The sequence below is a fragment of the Coregonus clupeaformis genome, chromosome 15, assembly GCF_020615455.1.
Source record: "Coregonus clupeaformis isolate EN_2021a chromosome 15, ASM2061545v1, whole genome shotgun sequence".
Lineage (NCBI taxonomy): Eukaryota > Metazoa > Chordata > Actinopteri > Salmoniformes > Salmonidae > Coregonus > Coregonus clupeaformis.
This window is the reverse complement of record NC_059206.1, coordinates 2031918-2056527: the sequence shown is the minus strand read 5'-3', so window position 1 is coordinate 2056527 and position 24610 is coordinate 2031918. Positions and strand designations below refer to the sequence as shown.

The following is a 24610-nucleotide window of genomic DNA, read 5'->3' as shown; positions in this document are numbered from 1 at the left end:
CGTAACACCGCGTGAGATTACAATACACAAACAAGAGTGTGCAATATATAAGGCTAGTCCGTGGACATTCTGAAGTTTGTTTGAGGTCAGTAGGTCACATGACCAAGGAGCTATTAAAATTATAAAGTTTGAAAAATTCACGTAAAATTGCATGAGATGAAAATGGACAAACAAAAGGGTGTGCAATATAGAAGGGTAGTCAGTGGACATTCTGAACCTTGTTTGAGTCCAGTAGTGGATATTCTGGAAATAGTTTGAGGGTTGTAGGTCACATGACCAAGGAGCTATTTAAATTTGAAAGATTGACAAATTGTATGTAAAATTGTGTGAGATGAAAATTGACACAAAAAAGGATGTGCAGTATATAAGGCTTGTCAGTGAACCTTGTTTGAGGTGTGTGGGTCACATGAAATTTAAATAAAGATTTTAATTTAATGTGTGCAATATGTGTCTCTGCCATCGGGTTAGCTAGAACCAGTTTTGAAAGTTTTAGGAGTAATGGTTAAAGAGCTATTGAAATTTGAAAAATTAGATTTGTCACTATGTTGACGGTCCCTAACTGCTGTTGGTGGACGTAAGGAAAACTACAGGCGAATATCCATTGAATATCCAACCTCAATCTGCCTTTACCTCGGTAGAGCATTTGTGCAAAAACCACTGCAATGCCAGAATTTTGGCTATGTGTCAAGTCTTTGCAGGCTGAAGAAATATGTTGTTGAAGAGTCGGAGGATGTACGATGTTGCAATTGTGGAGCGAATAGTGTTCCTGATTTCCTCGAATGCCCTGTAAGGGTGAAGAAGGTCGCAGTAGCAAGGATCAGGGCTGTCAAGCAGGTCTACTATGTTGAGGCAGTGCAAATAGCTGAAGGAGCGAATCGAGATGAAGAAGATATGGTAGTGGATGCCCCAAAGTCTGCTGAGAATGTAGTTCACCAGCTGAGAGATCCTAAAACTCTGATTGTGAAGAAGGTAGATTTTATTGCTTTTATTGTGCAGGTGATAAACTGTACTGGCCAAACTAACAAGAAGTTGGAGAAACTGGACATTATTGTGAATGCACCTAAAAGGTATGTGGATCTATAGGACCTCATGGCCAAGGCATTGCAGGAAATTCTGTCTGAAGATTTCTCCCCTCCCAGGCCCCTGAGCCTGTGTGGGGATGTGATTTGGATTGGACTGTGACTGAAGGAGTGGGATGGGTTTGATGTAACGTGTACTACATGACTAAAAGTATATGGATACCTGCTCATCGAATATCTCATTCCAAATGCAATGGGATTAATATGGAGTTGGTCCCCCCTTTGCTGCTTTAACAGCCTCTTCTCTTCTGGGAAGGCTTTCCACTGTTGGAACATTGCTGCGGAGACTTACTTCCATTCAGCCAGAAGAGCATTAGTGAGGTCGGGCACTGATGTTGGGCGATTAGGCCTGGCTCGCAGTCGGCGTTCCAATTCATCCCAAAGGTGTTCAATGGGGTTGAGGACAGGGCCCTGTGCAGGCCAGTCAAGTTCTTCCACACCAATCTCGATAAACCATTTCTGTATGGACCTCGCTTTGTGTACCTGGGAATTGTCATGCTGAAACAGGAAAGGGCCTTCCCCAAACTGTTGCCACAAAGTTGGAAGCACAGAATCATCTAGAATGTCATTGTATGCTGTAGCGTTAAGATTTCCCTTCACTGGAACTAAGGGGCCTAGCCCGAACCATGACAAAACAGCCCCAGACCCTTATTCCTCCTCCACCAAACTTTACAGTTGGCACTATGCATTGGGGCAGGTAGCGTTCTCCTGGCAACCGCCAAACCCACATTCGTCCGTCGAACTGCCAGATGGTGAAGCGTGATTCATCACTCCAGAGAAGGCGTTTCCACTGCTCCAGAGTCCAATGGCGGCAAGCTTTACACCACTCCAGCCGATGCTTGGCATTGCACATGGTGATCTTAGGCTTTTGTGCGGCTACTCGGCCATGGAAACCCATTTCATGAAGCTCCCGACGAACAGTTCTTGTGCTGACGTTGTTTCCAGAGGCAGTTTGGAACTCTGTAGTGAGTGTTGAAACCGAGGACAGACGATTTCTACGCGCTTCAGCACGCTGCGGTTCCGTTCTGTGAGCTTGTGTAGCCTACCACTTCGTGGCTGAGCCGTTGTTGCTCCTAAACGTTTCCACTTCACAATAACAGCACTTACAGTTGGCCGGGGCAGCTCTAGCAGGGCAGAAATTTGATGAACTGACTTGTTGGAAAGGTGGCATCCAATGACGGTGCCACGTTGAAAATCACTGAGCACTTCAGTATGGGCCATTCTACTGCCAATGTTTGTCTATGGATATTGCATGGCTGTGTGGTCGATTTTATACAACTGTCAGCAACGGGTATGTCTGAAATAGCTGAATCCACTAATTCGAAGGGGTGTCCACATACTTTTGTACATATATTGTGTATTTTTGTGATGTAGTTTTACCGCTTTTCTGCAATGGATTTGTATTTTTCTGTAGTACAGTAGGTGGCGACAAGCATATTAAATGTGTGCGGACACAGGAGAAGAAGAAGAAGAAGAAGAAGAAGAAGAAAGTATTTGAAAGCCAAGTTAACAAACAGATCACCGACCATTTAGAATCCCACCGTACCTTCTCCGCTATGCAATCTGGTTTCCGAGCTGGTCATGGGTGTACCTCAGCCACGCTCAAGGTCCTAAACGATATAATAACCGCGATCGATAAAAGACAGTACTGTGCAGCCGTCTTTATCGACCTGGCCAAGGCGTTTGACTGTCAATCACCGCATTCTTATTGGCAGACTAAATAGCCTTGGTTTCTCAAATTACTGCCTCGCCTGGTTCACCAACTACTTCTCAGATAGAGTTCAATGTGTCAAATCGGAGGGCCTGTTGTCTGGACCTCTGGCAGTCTCTATGGGGGTGCCACAGGGTTCAATTCTTGGGCTGACTCTATTCTCTGTGTATATCAATGATGTTGCTCTTGCTGCTGGTGACTCTCAGATCCACCTCTACACAGACGACACCATTTTGTATACATTTGGCCCTTCATTGGACACTGTGTTAACAAACCTCCAAACAAGCTTCAATGCCATACAACACTCCTTCCGTGGCTTCCAACTGCTCTTAAACGCTAGTAAAACTAAATGCATGCTCTTCAATCGAACGCTGCTTGCACCCGCCTGCCCGACTAGAATCACTACTCTCGGCGGCTCTGACTTAGAATATGTGGACAACTACAAATACCTAGGTGTCTGGTTAGACTGTAAACTCTCCTTCCAGACTCACATTAAGCATCTTCAACGAACTATCATGGTCCAAACACACCAAGACAGTCGTGAAGAGGGCACGACAAAGCCTATTCCCCCTCAGGAGACTAAAAAGATTTGGCATGGGTCCTCAGATCCTCAAAAAATTCTACAGCTGCACCATCGAGAGCATCCTGACTGGTTGCATCACCGCCTGGTATGGCAACTGCTTGGCCTCCGACCGCAAGGCACTACAGAGGGTAGTGCGTACGGCCCAGTACATCACTGGGGCAAAGCTTCCTGCCATCCAGGACCTCTATACCAGGCGGTGTCAGAGGAAGGCCCTCAAAATTGTCAAAGACTCCAGCCACCCTAGTCATAGACTGTTCTCTCTGCTACCGCACGGCAAGCGGTACCGGAGTGCCAAGTCTAGGTCCAAAAGACTTCTCAACAGCTTCTACCCCCAAGCCATAAGACTCCTGAACAGCTAATCATGGCTTCCCGGACTATTTGCACTGCCCCCCCACCCCATCCTTTTTACGCTGCTGCTACTCTGTTAAGTATTTATGCATAGTCACTTTAACTCTACCCACATGTACATATTACCTCAACTAGCCGGTGCCCCCGCACATTGACTCTGCAACGGTACCCCCCTGTATATATAGCCTCCCTACTGTCACTTTATTTTACTTCTGCTCTTTTTTTTCTCAACACTTTTTTTTGTTGTTGTTTTATTTTACTTTTTTGTTTAAAATAAATGCACTGTTGGTTAAGGGCTGTAAGTAAGCATTTCACTGTAATGTCTGCACCTGTTGTATTCGGCGCATGTGACCAATACATTTTGATTTGATTTGATTTGATTTCAATCCAAAGTAAAATCTAGAATCGGCTTCCTATTTCGCAACAAAGCCTCCTTCACTCATGCTGCTAAACATGCCCTCGTAAAACTGACTATCCTACCGATCCTTGACTTCAGCGATGTCATTTACAAAATAGCTTCCAACACTCTACTCAGCAAATTGGATGTAGTTTATCACAGTGCCATCCATTTTGTCACCAAAGCCCCATATACTACCCACCATTGTGACCTGTACGCTCGTATTAGCTGGCCCTCACTACATATTCGTCGCCAAACCCACTGGCTCCAGGTCATCTATAAATCCTTTCTAGGCAAATCCCCGCCTTATCTTAGCTCATTGGTCACCATAGCATTACCCACCCGTAGTATGCGTTCCAGCAGGTATATCTCACTGGTCATCCCCAAAGCCAACACCTCCTTTGTCGCCATTCCTTCCAGTTCTCTGCTGCAAATGACTGGAACGAACTGCAAAAATCTCTGAAGCTGGAGACACTTATCTCCCTCACTATCTTTAAGCATCAGTTGTCAGAGCAGCTTACCGATCACTGCACCTGTACACAGCCCATCTGTAATTAGCCCACCCAACTACCTCATCCCCATATTGTTATTTACATTGTTATTTATTTTGCTCATTTGCACCCCAGTATCTCTATTTGCACATCATCTTCTGCACATCTATCACTCCAGTGTTAATACTAAATTATAATTGTAATTATTTTGCACTATGGCCTATTTATTGCCTTACCTCCATAACTTACTACATTTGCACACACAGTATATAGATTTTCTATTGTGTTATTGACTGTACGTTTTGTTTATTCCATATGTAACTCTGTGTTGTTGTTGTTTTTTCCGCACTGCTTTGCTTTGTCTTGGCCAGGTCGCAGTTGTAAATGAGAACTTGTTCTCAACTGGCTTACCTGGTTAAGTGGAATGAAATTGACGAGCACTAGGACCTTGCAGACGTCACAGCACAGTTGGGGTCTTGTAAATGCGCCATGAATCCGTATGAGTAGCTTGTTGTAAAAAAACGGAATGTCTCTGCGCTGACAGGCCCAAGTCTAACGTTATAAATTCAACACTGTAGCGTTTGAGGAAGAAAGACTACGATATATCGGGTAGGTGAAACAATAATATATGCCATGTAACATTTACACCGCTTAGCTAATGTAATGGCGTCTCTTCAACTGGGAAGAGGACAACGTTAATTTACGGTGTGTGTTGACAATTGCATTATCCGTTTCATCTCATTGCAGCAAACCAAGATGGAGTGCGAGTGGAAACCAGATGAGCAAGGACTTCAGCAAATTCTACAGCTTTTGAAAGAGTCCCAGTCTCCGGATACGTCCACTCAAAGATCCGTCCAGCAAGTATCCTTCAATCTCGGCTAACCGTGGAAGTGGTGGATTTGAGGTGTTTCTGTGGTAGCGTGTGCGATTAGCTTGGCTAACATTACACGCGGGCAGGGCTCGCGCTACAATATAGTTAGCAAGCTAGCTACTGTACAATATCACAAATATGACCGAAGTACATTTTCTATTGAATTAGCCACAGTATGATGGAAATGTCATAAGTGACAGCTGTTGCATGATACCACAATCTCTACCTAATCCATAAATCATTTCAACAAATGTTTTCCCTGTGACAGTTTCATATAATCTCAAATCCTTTGATTTCCCAGTAGTGTTGAAATAATGTCGTGTTATCTGGTATGGTGTAACTAACTAGCTGGGGTTGTTGCTGACCCTTGGGGCTTAAATGCAACAAAGAAACTGCAAGCCCTATGTTTAGAACGAGTCACCCCAGCCCCCTATCGCCCTCAGTCTGATTTCGATTCTCTCCCCTGTCATACAATGTGATGGTAAAAAGAAAGCTCAAAACAACGTTGTCGTTTTGTTGGAAACTTTTGTTGAACCGGAGTGTAGCAACGTGACTTTGTAGCCAGCCACACGCGCTTGTGATGGGATAATGAATCCAATCCTCATTGTTACATTGTAATATTGTCATCATCGTACAATACAGGTGTTACAGTATCAAGGAGCAATCAAATCATGATTGTTGGTGTGTGCTTTCAAGACCTTGTTCGTTGTTGATGTTGTGTTATAACGTATTTTTATAGGCGACCTACCTTGTGTAGTGTTTGAGTGATGCAATATTGTCCATGTATGTCATACAGATTAGAGTTCCTTCTGTCTAGTCAAGGCTTAGCACCACTAGTCAATGTTGTTGAAATGCCAAGTGCTTCTATTTGGATATACGGGCTCAAACTGCACAGCATCTGCCTGTTGGGCATCCTATGTTAACTGGGACTGATTTCTGATAATCAGTTAATCATGGTATCAATTGATGGTCTCTCTCTAAAAAAAAACATTTCATAAAAGTGGTGGATGTGCTGACTAAGGGCGAGTAAACTGTATGCTATAAAAATAGAGTCGCACACTCTATATACGAGCTACCAGTAATTTATTGGGTAAACCACCAACATTTCGGCATCACTGTGCCATCTTCATGTGTCAAGTGTTTGCAGGCCGTTTACCACTAATGGCTGGTCAACGTCAACCTTTACAAACCGTTTGTTCTTGTGAATACAGCACACAGCATATCTACTCCTATGGTTGTGCAACCAATGTAGAATTGCACCTTAACCAATATCCTCTACAGAGACTGGAACAGCTCAACCAATACCCAGACTTCAACAACTACTTGATATTCGTGCTGACGAAGTTGAAATCAGAAGGTAGGATATTTACCCTTCCACCCTCATTCTCCATGTCATATTTACGCCAAAGCCCTGTAGCATACAACACAACTGCATGTTACAGTATGGCCACTGGCCGTCACAGACAGGCTAATCACGTCCACTAGCCATCTCTCTCTGGTAGCAAGTGAGCCTAGGGGCGAGGTTACACACACAGGCTGACAACGTGGCTGTCTGTTCTAGGAGTGGAGAACCCTGACAAAGAACCCCACGGCCAATATCTTTTCACTGATGATGTGGGACCACACCGCACCACTAGAATATGGGTCACTCTAATTTTAAAGTCTTATGCCTGGCAGGGTGCCACTCAACTCCTGACCTGCCTGACAGCCTGTTACTGTACACTACAAGTAAATGACCCAATGGTTTGGGCTGATGTGCCATTTCCTTTTAGGATGGCATTTGTTACACTGCTCTGGGTCAAGAGAGGAGCAGCGGAAATCAAATTTGAGTGTAATTTCAATTAGAACGGAGGGAGACATTGGATCAGACAGCCATGCCCACGAAGGAGAATGATCAGACCGTAAGATACCACTGATGCCCATTGATTAGACTGAAGGAAACGGAGGGAAACTATCCCTCACTACCTAACACAATCATTATGCTGATTTGACCTTTGATCAAACGGAAACACTGAGTACGTTTAAATGCACAACAGGTTGAGAGCTTCAAGTTCCTTGGTGTCCACATCACCAACGAACTATCATCGTCCAAACACACCAAGACAGTCGTGAAGAGGGCACGACAAAGCCTATTCCCCCTCAGGAGACTGAAAAGATTTGGAATGGGTCCTCAGATCCTCAAAAAGTTATATAGCTGCACCATCGAGAGCATCCTGACTGGTTGCATCACCGCCTGGTATGGCAACTGCTCAGCCTCCGACCGCAAGGCACTACAGAGGGTAGTACGTACGGCCCAGTACATCACTGGGGCCAAGCTTCCTGCCATCCAGGACCTCTATACCAGGCGGTGTCTGAGGAAGGCCCTCAAAATTGTCAAAGACTCCAGCCACCCTAGTCATAGACTGTTCTCTCTGCTACCGCACGGCAAGCGGTACCGGAGCGCCAAGTCTAGGTCCAAAAGGCTTCTCAACAGCTTCTACCCCCAAGCCATAAGACTCCTGAACAGCTAATTATGGCTACCCGGACTATTTGCACTGCCCCCCCCCCCTATTTTTACGCTGCTGCTACTCTGTAAATGTTTTATGCATAGTCACTTTAACTTTACCCACATGTACATATTACCTCAACTAGCCAGTGCCCCCTGCACATTGACTCTGCACTGGTACCCCCCTGTATATAGCCTCCATACTGTTATTTTATTTTAGTTCTGCTCTTTTTTTCTCAACACTTTTGTTGTTTTATTTTACTTTTTTATAAAAAAAAAAGCATTGTTGGTTAAGGGCTGTAAGTAAGCATTTCACGGTAATGTCTACATCTGTTGTATTCGGCGCATGTGGCAAATAAAATGTGATTTGATTTAATAATTCGATATTATACCGATTTATGACACTAGGCATATTATGCAATAGTCATGTAAACATTTTACTCTGCTTATCTTAATCGGCGTAATGTCAAAATCGAAGTAAGCATACGCCGATTAAAACACCCGTTTTTCTGAGCAAGCTTTCTAATTATTAGGACATGTAAACACCTTAATCTGCGTCCCAGTGACGTATTTGATCTGCGCATGTGCTAGCACCAGCCGAACGAGCCTCCCTCCTTTAGCACGAGTGAAGTGAGTTTGGAACAACTGAATGTATGCGTCTGAGAAGTAGTTTTCACATACAAACGTTATATGTCCGAGCTCAAAATCAAATATGCTTCCCAGAAATAACGTGGTTGCTGTGGTAGAACGTTTATTTTGATTGGCGATTTTCTGCATGTATCAGAGTGCCATCAGGTAGCCTGATTTCAGATGTGTGCATGTAAACAGGATTATTAAGGAAATTGTTCTTCTTGCAAAGCATATAAATGTTTTATTCAAACTATTGTATTAATCTGACTATCCACAATAATCACATTATTGTGTGCATGTAACCGTACTTAATGACGCTGAGGCCATGACTTTGATTGTAGTCCTAGTTGTTGTGCTACACCAAAAAGAGCAGGGTTTCCCAAACTCTGTCCTGGACCCCCCCGGCACTACACAGCTGATTCAAATAATCAAAGCTTGATGATTTACATTTACGTCATTTAGCAGACGCTCTTATCCAGAGCGACTTACAGTTAGTGAATGCATACATTATATATTTTTTCCTACCCCCTGTGGGAATCGAACCCACAACCCTGGTGTTGCAAACGCCATGCTCTATCAACTGAGCTACATCCCTGCCGGCCATTCCCTCCCTTACCCTGGACGACGCTGGGCCAATTGCGCGCCGCCCCATGGGTCTCCCGGTCGCGGCCGGCTACGACAGAGCCTGGATACGAACCAGGATCTCTAGTGGCACAGCTAGCACTGCGATGCAGTGCCTTAGACCACTGCGCCACTCGGGAGACGCAGTGGTCTAATGAGATGAGTTGGTTATTTGAACAGCTGTGTAGCGTTAAGGGTATGGGAGTTTGTTGTTTGTTTGTTTTGGTTTTCTAGTAGTGTTACAATATAACACATGGCTATACAGCAACACCCTTCTCAGTTTAGTAGTTTAACCTGTTTATCTTTTAATGTACTTAATAGTGTATTCAAGTAGAGGTCTGCGCAGGACTGATTTCTTCATCCTGCACCTGCAGCTTTTCATACTGCACCTTGCCTGCACTTTCTGTCCGATTCCCACCTGTTCTACCGCAGTCCTGCATTGTTTATTTTAGGCGTATGTGACCCAGCCATGCTCCCAGCAATTTTGTGCCCTATAGGCAATATGAAATGCGCAAATATAACTTAAGAAATAGGTTAAATTACCAGAGATTCTCACGTGGCCCATTTTATATTAGGCTATATGTGTTACTGGCTATATCAGCCAATATGCTAGATGTAGTTTGAGGAGAGCAGAGTTGGAGAAACTTTCCCTTTCTCTTGAGCTATTTTTATAGCCTACCTTTTTAGTAGTGGGAAGATTTTCAGACTGAGAAATATGGGACAATGTAGTAAACTATAGCCTAATCATATTTAGGAAGTACATTTCCTTGGAAAGATAACTTCCCCGTGCCTCTCTGCCCATGCATAGGCCATAGCCTACTCTATTTAATTGAGACAACACACCTGATCTTGGGATGGCTACTGAACTTAAAGCAGCAAGAATGATAACAGTGATACTTGCTGCGTTTTGCATATAGGATATAGCCTGCCTTTTAGGAGGACAATTTGCAGGCAGAGACAAATAAATGGGTAATCAATACTTATTGAAAATGAAAAGGAATAACGCTCGCTCACCATAGTAGCCTAACCTATGCGCGTGTTGAGACGTTTCCTTTTCAATGATAATCATTACATTTTTTGATTGCACCTCGACTGACGTTGGTTGAGCACCCTCCACTTCTTTCCATTATCAATATGTATTTGCAGACACTAGTAAACTACAGTCTAATCATATTCAAGTTAATTCAATGTTAAAGTTTCCCGCCACGTGATTCTCTGCCCATGTAGGCAGCCTACTCAATTTCAAAGAGACGACACATAGGCACGCTTGAACTCGCACGCCCAACTAGGAGAGGAGAGGTAGGCTACTGAAGTTGAAGCAACGAATTCTGAGTGTGAATAATGTGAAAAATGTGCTTTTAATACAATATGTAGGCTAACGCATACAGAGCAGGAAGTCTGCAGGACAACAAAAATATTTTCAAACCAAAGTCGTCTGTCTGACCTCCCGCCCGCAGCATGAAAAATGCTGACTGCGCCGCAATGATCATTGTCGGGACCCGCAGGTCCCGCGGGCCCTCTATATTCAAGCTCCCCTCTATTTAGACGCTAATCAAAAGCATTTAGAAGTTAGGCCAAGTTGCGGTAGGTAATTATATTAACTCAATTTTGGAGACAAATTGGAATTCGGTGTGAATTGGGAAAAATCTTCATTGGATGTTTAGGCCTAATTCAGTTATGCAATTCAGCTCATAGAGTAGTCATTGACTTAATTGAAATGGAATTGAGCTCTAAAATCTACCGCCCATTTCTCATTGTATCCACCCCACTCTCTCTCTCCAGATGAGGCGACCCGCTCTCTGAGTGGTCTGATCCTAAAGAACAATGTGAAGGCCCACTACCAGAACTTCCCCAATGGAGTGTCTGATTTCATTAAGAGCGAGTGTCTGCAGAACATCGGAGACTCCTCGCCTCTCATCCGGGCCACCGCGGGTAAGTGAAATATCCTGCATTTGTGACAGAGTATGTTGTCTTCATTGAATTACAGTGCACTCCTCTAGTAGTGATCACATCCGCGCTGGATAATTTGATCCCTATAACCACATTCACTGTAAGCCGAGTGCACTGTATATCTGGTTAAATAAAGGTTGAATAAGCCATACAGGGTCAGGTGTAGCCTGGTTCCAGATCTGTTTGTGCTGTATCCTACTTGTATATGTTTGGCATGACAATAGGAGTGTGCAACACAGCACAAACAGATCTGGGACCAGGCTAGGTCAAGAGGCAGACCAGACTAGATCAGACCAGATCAAGACAGTCTTGGTTGTTTAAATTCTACACTGTTTGCTCCTTCAATGATGCATAAGCAAATCCCTTTTTCACAAGCACTTAATAATATGACGATATCATGTTTGTATGGCTTGCCCACCTGTTGATCAGGTTAGTTTAACAGGAAATTAATTGCATTGCGTTTTAATTGCATTTATTGCGTGTCCGTCATCTTGTACCAAAAGGCAAGCTGCTACAGTGGACTAGTTTTATGGCTGTCCATCAGGCTTTAGCGTGGGGTTCATTTTAAACTGTACCCTAGCATGACATATTCAGGTTATTCTTCTCCACCTGTGTAATTGACCTGAAACCTTGTTAGTAATTCTCGCTGGTGTCTGGCTGCATTTTTTTTTTCTGAAGCTTTTGATTGGCCAGCTGGCCTGTTGAAATAGCCAATGGGGTTTGCATGGTGTCCTCCTTATCAGAGCCAGCAGGCAGGCAGCAGACGGTGCCAGGGCTCTGTTGCCACAGTTACCAAACATCTGACAGAAACGTACAAACAGGAGTGTGTGTGAATCACCTTTTATAAACTGACTCAGTGCAGGATATTGGCTCTGCCAATCCTGATGACGATGAAGCAATGGGGTTAATTGGAAAGCCTCAGAGTCATGGCTTCCAAGCCAAGCATGGAGATTGTTATAAGGAAGATTTGATTGCTTGTAGAATTGCTTCCAGGAGACCTGTCTCATCTCTCGCTCTCCTGTCCTAGGTATCCTCATCACCACCATCGCCTCCAAAGGGGAGCTGCAGAACTGGCCCGAGCTGCTGCCCAAACTCTGCCTTCTGCTGGACTCTGAGGACTACAACACCTGTGAGGTGAGGAATTAGACAAGAATAGGACAGGAGATGCTGCGTCTGAGCTCAGCTATACATCTATACTCTGTACAGCTATACTCTATACCCCTCAAACTCAACTCTGGACCGCGAAGCCAGTTCCACTGCATTTTTTTATTGTTTCCCTCTAATCAGGGACTGATTTAGACATCGGACACCAGGTGTTGAGTACCCCTGCTCTATACAGCTATACTCTATACAGCTATACTCCATACCAGGGTTTCCCAAACTCGGCCCTGCCCCCCCTCCCCCGCGTGCACGTTTTGGTGTTTGCCCTGGAACTACACAGCTGATACAAATAATCAAAGCTTGATGATGAGTTGGTTATTTGAATCAGCTGTGTAGTACTATAGCAAAAACCAAAATGTGCACACAGGGGAGCCCCAGGACCAAGTTTGGGAAACCCTGCTCTATAGAGCTATACATCGATACAGCTATACATCGATACATCTATACTCTATACAGCTATACATCTATTAAGCTACAGTGCATTCGGAAAGTATTCAGACCCCTTGACTTTTTCCACATTTTGTTACGTTACAGCCTTATTCTAAAATGGATTAAATTGTTTTTTTTCCTTCTCATCAATCTACACACAATACCCCATAATGACAAAGCAAAAACAGGTTTTTAGAAACGTTTACATAAGTATTCAGACCTTTTACTCAGTACTTAGTTGAAGCACCGTTGGCAGCGATTACAGCCTCGACTCTTCTTGGTTATGACGCTACAAGCTTAGCACCTGTATTTGGGGAGTTTCTCCCATTCTTCTCTGAAGATCCTCTCAAGCTCTGTCAGGTTGCATGGGGAGCGTCGCTGCACAGCTATTTTCAGGTCTTTCCAGAGATGTTAGATTGGGTTCAAGTCTGGGCTCTGGCTGGGCCACTGAAGAACATTCAGAGACTTGTCCCGAAGCCACTCCTGCGTTGTCTTGGCTGTGTGCTTAGGGTCATTGTCATGTTGGAAGGTGAACCTTCGCCCCAGTCTGAGGTCCTGAGCGCTCTCCAATCAAGTTGTAGAAACATGTCAAGGATGATCAAATGAAACAGGATGCACCGGAGTTCAATTTCGAGTCTCATAACAAAGGGTCTGAATACTTATGTAAAAAAGGTATTTCTGTTTTTGCTTTGTCATTATGGGGTATTGTTTAGATTGCTGAGGATTATTATTTTTTAAATCTATTTTAGAAAAAGGCTGTACCGTAACCCAATATGGAAAAAGTCAAGGGGTCTGAATACTTTTCCGAATGCACTGTATAGTCTATACAACTGTACATCTATACCGTATACAGCTATACATCTATACCAGGGTCTCCGTTAGCCGGTAAATGCCGGCTTTTGGCCCCAAAAAATAAATGAAAAGCCGATTTTAAATAAAATTGTTGTCGGGCAAATTGTCTGGGAGAAAGAAAAAATCCATAGCAAAATAATGCTTTTTATTCATTGATGGAAATACCAGTCGATGTGCTCCAACTTCAAAGGCAAATATAGGCTACTTCATAGGCTAATAAATCCTCAAGCTTGCTTGGAAATTAGTGTTGGGTGTGTGTTTCTATTTTTACTAATGCAAAAGACACGAGGTCTTCATTAGTGTATCCTGACTGGGCAAAATTGGCGAAGATTGTGTTTATTATTCCATTTTCCAGTGTACCTGCCGAGAGGGGATTCTTTCTCCAAGTAAAGACGGCCTCAAGATCGCGCCTTCTTCAGGACAAAGTAATGAGGCTGAAGCGCATCGTAAGCTGCTCCAAGGCTTTGAGCAGGCCAAGGTCCAAGTAAATTATTATTCGTCAGTCCCGGTCCTAGCAGTTCTGCTGCCGCCCAAGGCAAGATCAACATACACTATATATACATAAGTATGTGGACACCCTTTCAAACGACTGGATACGGTAAAAATAAAAATTGCGACCTGGCCAAGATAAAGCAAAGCAGTGCGATTTTAAAAACAACAACACAGAGTTACACATGGGATAGCACACTACAGAATACACGACCTCACTGCTACGCCATTTTGGATCAAGCCACACCCGCGGCTGACAGGTGTATAAAATCGAGTACACAGCCATGCAATCTCCATTGACAAACATTGGCAGTAGAATGGCCTTACTGAAGAGCTCAGTGACTTTCAACGTGGCACCGTCATAGGATGCCACCTTTCCAACAAGTCAGTTTGTCAAATTTCTGTGCTGCTATAGCTGCCCGGTCAACTGTAAGGGCTGTTATTGTGAAGTGGAAACGTCTAGGAGCAAAAACATCTCAGCCACAGTGGTAGGCCACACAAGCTCACAGAACGGGGCCACCGAGTGCTGAAGCGCATAGCGCGTCAAATTCGTCTGTCCTCGGTTTCAACACTCACAACCGAGGACCAAACTGCCTCTGGACGCAACGTCAGCACAAGAACTGTTCGTCGGGAGCTTCATGAAATGGGTTTCCATGGCCGAGCAGCCGCACACAAGCCTAAGATCACCATGTGCAATGCCAAGCGTTTGCTGGAGTGGTGTAAACCTCGCCGCCATTGGACTCTGGAGCAGTGGAAACGCCTTCTCTGGAGTGATGAATCACGCTTAACCATCTGGCAGTCCGACGGACTAATCTGTGTTTGGCTGATGCCAGGAGAACGCTACCTGCCCCAATGCATAGTGCCAACTGTAAAGTTTGGTGGAGGAGGAATAAGGGTCTGGGGCTGTTTTTCATGGTTCGGGCTAGGCCCCTTAGTTCCAGTGAAGGGAAATCTTGACGCTATAGCATACAATGACATTCTAGATGATTCTGTGCTACCAACTTTGTGGCAACAGTTTGGGTAAGGCCCTTTCCTGTTTCAGCATGACAATGCCCCGTGCAAAGCAAGGTCCGTACAGAAATGGTTTGTCGAGATCGGTATGGAAGAACTTGACTGGCCTGCACCGAGACCTGACCTCAACCCCATTGAACACCTTTGGGATGAATTGGAATGCCGACTGCGTGCCAGGCCTAATAGCTCAACATCAGTGCCCGACCTCACTAATGCTCTTGTGGCTGAATGGAAGCAAGTCCCTGCAGCAATGTTCCAACATCTAATGGAAAGCCTTCCCAGAAGAGTGGAGGCTGTTATAGCAGCAAAAGAGGGACCAACTTCATATTAATGCCCATAATTTTGGAATGAGATGTTCGACGAGCAGGTGTCAAATATACTTTTGGTCATGTAGTGTATGCCTTCGCCTGTGTCGTGTATAAAGATTTGGAATGGATTGGTACAGTTATGATGTGTATCATGTGCAATTGGTGCATTTCAGTTGCGATTATTCAGTAGCACTTGGAAACTGAACATCGTTGCCAACTATTCACATTGGAGCGTTACAATGTTGCCATCACTACGCAGCCAACTGCCTATAGTAGGAAACAGAGTTATCAAAAAGACAAGGTATATGACACGAGTCACAACCTCATAATAGTTCAAATTACAATAAACATAACATTTTATTAACGCCATCCAGTAGTACTGTAAAAAGAGTGAGATAATTTGAGCTTCATAAATGCATGGCGCGGGCCTCGTTTAAAATAAGCTTTTTAGCAAGGAACCAGCCTTAACTAATTTATTTTATTTACATATCGAATTTGATTGTCCAACATCAGGTTTATAATTTATTCTTTTTGTGGCCACCTAGAGTGTCCTCTTTCCACTGCTGTGGTGCTGAATCGCAGCGGGAATGTGGAGTGGGGCGGGCCGGCCCAGTCCGGTCATGGCTAGAAGAGATCCAGTTTTTGTTAAATTAACGTCAATAGTTGCATTTTGGGGAATTTGAGCTAACCCTTTTCCTAACAACTTAATTATCCTAACCTGCTGCGTAAGTTCAGATTTGTCAGTCAAATTTTCATTAATTTGAAAAAAGCTGTATCCCTTCCAGTGCCTAAAATGTACTTTTTGGTCCACCAGCCACTGTGGCAGGTATATTTAAAAATCTACCAGCCACTGATTTTTTTTTGTTTGTTAACCAACCAAAATAATAAAAAATAAAAACATTACTCGTAAGAAGTCATGTGGTATATTGTTTTAATTTCATTTCATTTTTTGTGACCTGAGTCTTTTAACCAAAATATCACAGATGAGACAAATGTTCACCTACCCCTTTAAGGGTGGGAGGTTACTGTGGTAACGCGACTGGAGTCATGTTTGTGCCTGTGAGATTGAGTCTAACTAGTAGCAGCGTTGTCTTCTCTTCTCCAGCAGTTGAAACTCAAACATTGTTCACAAGCTAGGTTGTTTTTCCAATCTAAATAGCCAAGAAACACAAGGACAAAGTCTCACTTCAGTAGACTTTTGTTTCAAGTAAATTAGACCGTCTTTTATGCCTGTGTGCAGCGCTTCTAAAAATGAGTCTTTCACTCCGCTCTTCACGTGCTCTGCGCACATCCCCTGGCCAGGCAGTATTGCAGCTCGAGGTGTGGTAGGCAATAGGATTCATAGTGCTTTGACTTTTTGCGATTTTAATTTACCAGCTATGAAACAAAACGGCAGAAATACTTTGAAAACATCTACTGCAGCATTTATTTTACTATAAATGTGATCATAATTGTGAGTGAAATGCTCACACTGTGGAGACTTGACCACCTGCCAACGTGGCTGGTGAAAAATACATTTTACCTGCCAATCTACATGTATTTGACAGGTTGTGGGTGTTCATTTTAGGCCCTGAACCCGTTTAGCCATGACAGGCCGACCCTGGTGTTACATTTTACATTTTTGTCACTTATCCAGAGCGACTTACAGTTAGTGAGTGCATACATTTTCATACTGGCCCCCCGTGGGAATCGAACCCACAACCCTGGCGTTGCAAGCGCCATGCTCTACAAACTGAGCTAGACATCCATGTTTTGTTATTTATTAGGCCTAATTAAAATGTTAATGCCTAGGCTAAGTTAAATTAGAGAGGTCTAGATTGTATTTGAAAACAGCTGTTTAGTTATTTTATTATACTGAACAAAAATATAAATGCAACATGTAAAATGTTGGTCCCATGTTTCATGAGCTGAAATAAAAGATCCCAGAAATTTTCCATACACACAAAAAGCTTATTTCGCTCAAATTTGGTGCGCAAATTTGTTAGTGAGCATTTCTCCTTTGCCAAGATAATCCATCAACCTGACAGGTGTGGTATATCAAGAAGCTGATTAAACAGCATGATAATTACACACGTGCACCTTGTGCTGCGGACAATAAAAGGCTACTCTAAAATGTGCAGTTTTCACACAACACAATGCCACAGATGTCTCAAGTTTTGAGGGAGTGTGCAATTGGCATGGTGACTGCTGGAATGTCCACCAGAACTGTTGCCAGGGAATTGAATGTTCAATTCTTTACCATAAGCCGCCTCAACATCGTTTTAGAGAATTTGGCAGTACGTCCAACCAGCCTCCCAACCGCAGACCACGTGTAACCACGCCAGCCCAGGACCTCCACATTCGGCTTCTTCACCTGCGGGATAAAGTAATCCTTCTACCCCACCCTTAACCCCCCAAAAAAAAACTTTGTAAAGTGGTTATCCCACTGGCTATAAGGTGAATGCACCAATTTGTAAGTCGCTCTGGATAAGAGCGTCTGCTAAATGATGTAAATGTGGTGAGGTCTAGGTTAACACAGGAATTAGCTGTGCTGCTGGGTCTGGTCTGTCTGTGAAATGTGGTCTACGACAGGACTGGTAGCCAGGTCTGTCAGCACTAGACTAGGACAGGTACTGACTGGACTGCTAGATCTGGGACCTGAGGTTAACAATTATACTAGTGAGGTTGGTTAAGGACAGAGGTTGGTTGGAGAGTCGTGTCGTCGTTGTAGTCTGTGGATTAATCTGAGATGATCTGTGTTTGAATGAGTGATCTGGTTGTCTTGTCCTTTTTCACATTTGATACCAGACATGAGCAATACATATGTACGCCTGTGTGTGTGCGGGTGACTGTGTGCACGCTCTTGGGTATGTGTGCGTGCACATGCCTGTGTGTGTGTGTCCGTGCGCGCATGTCTCTGGGGAGGGCGAGGTTGGATAAAGCAGCATTTGCATGGAGTCCGGCTGACCGGATCAGCTGAAGGCAAATACTCACAGCTGGATAGGAACTAACCCAAAACTGCAGCTTATTCAACATGAAGTGACTGGCCTATATTCTCCTCCCTCCACTTTTCTCTTCTCTCTTTTTATATACAGTGCATTCGGAAAGTATTTAGACCCCTTGACTTTTTCCACATTGTGTTACGTTACAGCCTTATTCTAAAATTGATTTAAATGTATATTTTCCCTCATCAATTTATACACAATACCCCATAATGACAAAGCAAATACAGGTTTTTAGAAATGTTAGCAAATTTGATTTAAGACAAAAAAAAACATACCTTATTTACTTAAGTATTCAGACCTTTTGCTATGCGACTAGAAGTTGAGCTCGGGTGCATCCTGTTTCCATTGATCATCCTTGAGATGTTTCTACAACTTGATTGGAGTCCACCTGTGGTAAATTTAATTGATTGGACATGATTTGGAAAGGCACACACCTGTCTATATAAGGTCCCACTGTTGACGGGGCATGTCAGAGCAAAAACCAAGCCATGAGGTTGAAGGAATTGTCCGTAGAGCTCCAAGACAAGATTGTGTCGAGGCACAGATCTGGGGAAGGGTACCAAAACATGTCTGCAGCATTGAAGGTCCCCAAGAACACAGTGGCCTCCATCATTCTTAAATGGAAGAAGTTTGGAACCACCAAGACACTTCCTAGAGCTGGTCGCCCGGCCAAACTGAGCAATAGGGGGAGAAGGGCCATGGAGGTGACCAAGAACCTGATGGTCACTCTGACAGATCTCCAGAGTTCCTCTGTGGAGATGGGAGAAACTTCCAGAAGGACAACCATCTCTGCAGCACTCCACCAATTAGGCCTGTATGGTAGAGTGGCCAGACGGAAACCACTCCACAGTAAAAGGCACATGACAGCCCGCTTGGAGTTTGCCAAAAGGCACCTAAAGGACTCTCAGACCATGAGAAACAAGATTCTCTGGTCTCATGAAAACAAGATTGAACTCTTTGACCTGAATGCCAAGCGTCACATCTGGAGGAAACCTGGCACCATCCCTACAGTGAAGCATGGTGGTGGCAGCATCATGCTGTGGGGATATTTGTCAGTGGTATGGACTGGGAGACTAGTCAGGATCGAGGGAAAGATGAACGGAGCAAAGTACAGAGAGATCCTTGATGAAAACCTGCTCCAGAGCGCTCAGGACCTCAGTCTGGGGCAAAGGTTCACCTTCCAACAGGGCAACGACCCTAAGCACACAGCCCAGACAACGCAGGAGTGGTATCGGGATAATTCTCTGAATGTCCTTGAGTGGCCCAGCCAGAGCCCGGACTTGAACCCGATCGAACATCTCTGGAGAGACCTGAAAATAGCTGTGCAGCAACACTCCCCATCCAACCTTAGAGAGCTTGAGAGGATCTGCAGAGAAGAATGGGAGAAACTCCCCAAATACAGGGGTGCCAAGCTTGTAGCGTCATACTTGAGGCTGTAATCGCTGTCAAATTTTAAAGTAACGTCAAATTGATCATAAATACAGTGTAGACATTGTTAATGTTGTAAATGGCTATTGTAGCTTGAAACGGCTGATTTGTTATGGAATATCTAAATAGGCGTACAGAGGCCCATTATCAGCAACCATCAGTCCTTTGTTCCAATGGCACGTTGTGTTTGCTAATCCAAGTTTATCATTTTAAAAAGGCTAATTGATCATTAGAAAACCCTTTTGCAATTATGTTAGCACAGCTGAAAACCACGAGGTGAAAGTATTGAGAAACTTCTGTTATTGACCAAATACTTATTTTCCACCATAATTTGCAAATAAATTCATTAAAAATCCTACAATGTGATTTTCTGGATTAGTTTTTCTCAATTTGTCTGTCATAGTTGACGTGTACCTATGATGAAAATTACCAGCCTCTCATCTTTTTAAGTGGGAGAACTTGCACAATTGGTGGCTGACTAAATGCTTTTTTCCCCCACTGTATACACATACATACAGTGAGGGGAAAAAGTATTTGATCCCCTGCTGCCCACTGACAAAGACATGATCAGTCTATCATTTTAATGGTAGGTTTATTTGAACCGTGAGAGACAGAATAACAACACAAAAATCCAGAAAAACGCATGTCAAAAATGTTATAAATTTGATTTGCATTTTAATGAGGGAAATAAGTAAAACTGCAAAACATGACTTGGCATGGCAAAACCCTTGTTGGCAATCAGAGGTCAGACGTTTCTTGTAGTTGGCCACCAGGTTTGCACATCTCAGAAGGGATTTTGTCCCACTCCTCTTTGCAGATCTTCTCCAAGTCATTAAGGTTTCGAGGCTGACGTTTGGCAACTCGAACCTTCAGCTCCCTCCACATATTTTCTATGGGATTAAGGTCTGGAGACTGGCTAGGCCACTCCAGGACCTTAATGTGCTTCTTCTTGAGCCACTCCTTTGTTGCCTTGGCTGTGTGTTTTGGGTCATTGTCATGCTGGAAAACCCATCCACGACCCAGTTTCAATGCCCTGGCTGAGGGAAGGAGGTTCTCACCCAAGATTTGACGGTACATGGCCCCGTCCATCGTCCCTTTGATGCGCTGAAGTTGTCCTGTCCCCTTAGCAGAAAAACACCCCCAAAGCATAATGTTTCCACCTCCATTATTGACAGTGGGGATGGTGTTCTTGGTCTTAGGCAGCATTCCTCCTTCTCCAAACACGGCGAGTTGAGTTGATGCCAAAGAGCTCCATTTTGGTCTCATCTGACCACAACACTTTCACCCAGTTCTCTTCTGAATCATTCAGATGTTCATTGGCAAACTTCAGACGGGCCTGTATATGTGCTTTCTTGAGCAGGGGGACCTTGCGGGCGCTGCAGGATTTCAGTCCTTCACGGCGTAGTGTGTTACCAATTGTTTTCTTGGTGACTATGGTCCCAGCTTCCTTGAGATCATTGACAAGATTCTCCCGTGTAGTTCTGGGCTGAGTCCTCACCATTCTCATGATCATTGCAACTCCACGAGGTGAGATCTTGCATGGAGCCCCAGGCCGAGGGAGATTGACAGTTCTTTTGTGTTTCTTCCATTTGCGAATAATCGCACCAATTGTTGTCACCTTCTCACCAAGCTGCTTGGCGATGGTCTTGTAGCCCATTCCAGCCTTGTGTAGGTCTACAATCTTGTCCATGACATCCTTGGAGAGCTCTTTGGTCTTGGCCATGGTGGAGAGTTTGGAATCTGATTGATTTGATTGCTTCTGTGGACAGGTGTCTTTTATACAGGTAACAAGCTGAGATTAGGAGCACTCCCTTTAAGAGTGTGCTCAGTCTCATATCGTTACCTGTATAAAATACACCTGGGAGCCAGAAATCTTTCTGACTGAGAGGGGGTCAAATACTTATTTCCCTCATTAAAATGCAAATCAATTTGTAACATTTTTGACATGCTTTTTTCTGGATTTGTTTTTCTGTCTCTCACTGTTCAAATAAACCTACCATTAAAATTATATACTGATCATTTCTTTGTCAGTGGGCAAACGTACACAATCAGCAGGGGATCAAATACTTTTTTCCCTCACTGTAAATACACTGCTCAAAAAAATTAAGGGAACACTTAAACAACACAATGTAACTCCAAGTCGATCACACTTCTGTGAAATCAAACTGTACACTTAGGAAGCAACACTGATTGACAATACATTTCACATGCTGTTGTGCAAATGGAATAGACAACAGGTGGAAATTATAGGCAATTAGCGAGACACCCCCAATAAAGGACTGGTTTTGCAGGTGGTGACCACTGACCACTTCTCAGTTCCTATGCTTCCTGGCTGATGTTTTGGTCACTTTTGAATGCTGGCGGTGCTTTCACTCTAGTGGTAGCATGAGACGGAGTCTACAACCCACACAAGTGGCTCAGGTAGTGCAGCTCATCCAGGATGGCACATCAATGCGAGCTGTGGCAAGGTGGTTTGCTGTGTCTGTCAGCGTAGTGTCCAGAGCATGGAGGCGCTACCAGGAGACAGGCCAGTACATCAGGAGACGTGGAGGAGGCCGTAGGAGGGCAACAACCCAGCAGCAGGACTGCTACCTCCGCCTTTGTGCAAGGAGGAGCAGGAGGAGCACTGCCAGAACCCTGCAAAATTACCTCCAGCAGGCCACAAATGTGCATGTGTCTGCTCAAACGGTCAGAAACAGACTCCATGAGGGTGGTATGGGGGCCTGACGTCCACAGGTGGGGGTTGTGCTTACAGCCCAACACCGTGCAGGACGTTTGGCATTTGCCAGAGAACACCAAGATTGGCAAATTAGCCACTGGCGCCCTGTGCTCTTCACAGATGAAAGCAGGTTCACACTGAGCACATGTGACAGACATGACAGAGTCTGGAGATGCCGTGGAGAACGTTCTGCTGCCTGCAACATCCTCCAGCATGACCGGTTTGGCGGTGGGTCATTCATGGTGTGGGGTGGCATTTCTTTGGGGGGCCGCACAGCCCTCCATGTGCTCGCCAGAGGTAGCCTGACTGCCATTAGGTACCGAGATGAGATCCTCAGACCCCTTGTGAGACCAGATGCTGGTGCGGTTGGCCCTGGGTTCCTCCTAATGCAAGACAATGCTAGACCTCATGTGGCTGGAGTGTGTCAGCAGTTCCTGCAAGAGGAAGGCATTGATGCTATGGACTGGCCCGCCCGTTCCCCAGACCTGAATCCAATTGAATACATCTGGGACATCATGTCTCGCTCCATCCACCAACGCCACGTTGCACCACAGACTGTCCAGGAGTTGGCGGATGCTTTAGTCCAGGTCTGGGAGGAGATCCCTCAGGAGACCATCCGCCACCTCATCAGGAGCATGCCCAGGCGTTGTAGGGAGGTCATACAGGCACGTGGAGGCCACACACACTACTGAGCCTTATTCTGACTTGTTTTAAGGACATTACATCAACGTTGGATCAGCCTGTAGTGTGGTTTTCCACTTTAATTTTGAGGGCGACTCCAAATCCAGACCTCCATGGGTTGATAAATTTGATTTCCATTGATCATTTTTGTGTGATTTTGTTGTCAGCACATTCAACTATGTAAAGAAAAAAGTATTTAATAAGATTATTTCATTCATTCAGATCTAGGATGTGTTATTTTAGTGTTCCCTTTATTTTTTTGAGCAGTGTGTAATATATATATATACAGTACCAGTCAATTTTGGACACACCTACTCATTCCAGGGATTTTATTTTTTACTTTTTTCTACATTTTAGAATAATAGTGAAGACATCAAAACAATGAAATAACACATATGGAATCATGTAATAACCAAAAATATGTTTTATATTTGAGATTTTTCAAATAGCCACTCTTTGCCTTGATGACAGCTTTGCACACACTTGGCATTCTCTCAATCTGTTTCACCTGGAATGCTTTTCCAACAGTCTTGAAGGAGTTCCCACATATGCTGAGCACTTGTTGGCAGCTTTTCCACTCTGTGGTCAGACTCATCCCAAACCATCTCACTTGGGTTGAGGTCGGGGGATTGTGGAGGCCAGGTCATCTGATGCAGCACTCCATCACTCTCCAACTTGGTAAAGTGAAGGAGAAGCTGCCAACAAGTGCTATTTGTTTGTATTATCTTTTACCAGATCTAATGTGTTAGAAAGTTTGTGGAAAGTAATTTCACATTTCCACAAACATCAAAGTGTTTCCTTTCAAGTGATGTCAAGAATATGCATATCCTTGCTTCAGGTCCTGAGCTACAGGCAGTGAGATTTGGGTATGTCATTTTAGGCGAAAATTGAAAAAAAGGGTCCGATCCTTAAGAGGATAACACTGCCTCCTACTCCTCTCAATGATGTTAAGGAGATCTCTTCACCTTGTTGACACAGCACATCTGTGCTTAATCAATTCATCAGTCAGTCAGATTTGTGATCTTAAATACATTCGGTTGATGTGTCATGATGCCATGTTTGAGGGACATTTTAAGGCCAAGTCTTACTCTTTCTGCTCTTGGTCAGCCAGTCCTCTCACAGCCCTGTCTCTACACCACGAAACTCTTTTGGTTGTTGTTTCTTCCTGGTAGTTAATTGCACTCACCTGATGTCCAAGGTCTGAGTTAGTCCCTTATTACAAGGAGAGGATGAAAACCAGAAGTGGTATGGGTGTGTCCTAACCGAGTTATAGCCCTCTCTCTGCAGAACAGAACACGCCAGGGACATCCATCATGTGGCCATGCTGAACGTGTGTGTGTGTTGCGCTCATAGATATTCAAGTCAGGTAAAGGGTGTACATG

General features: G+C 44.2%; 1 protein-coding gene across 2 annotated transcripts in view; it reads left to right on the top strand.

The window, feature by feature from the left end:
• The first annotated feature begins 5065 nt into the window (after positions 1–5065).
• Positions 5066–24610, top strand: part of LOC121582152 (transportin-1) — a 53920-nt gene continuing 34375 nt past the window's right edge. For both annotated transcript variants that reach the window (XM_041897766.2, XM_041897767.2), the window contains exons 1-5: positions 5066–5218; positions 5357–5470; positions 6762–6837; positions 10999–11148; positions 12194–12300. In XM_041897766.2, the coding sequence (XP_041753700.1) occupies positions 5366–5470; positions 6762–6837; positions 10999–11148; positions 12194–12300 (438 nt within the window). In that variant the 5' untranslated portion in view covers positions 5066–5218; positions 5357–5365. The remainder of the gene's footprint in view (positions 5219–5356; positions 5471–6761; positions 6838–10998; positions 11149–12193; positions 12301–24610) is intronic.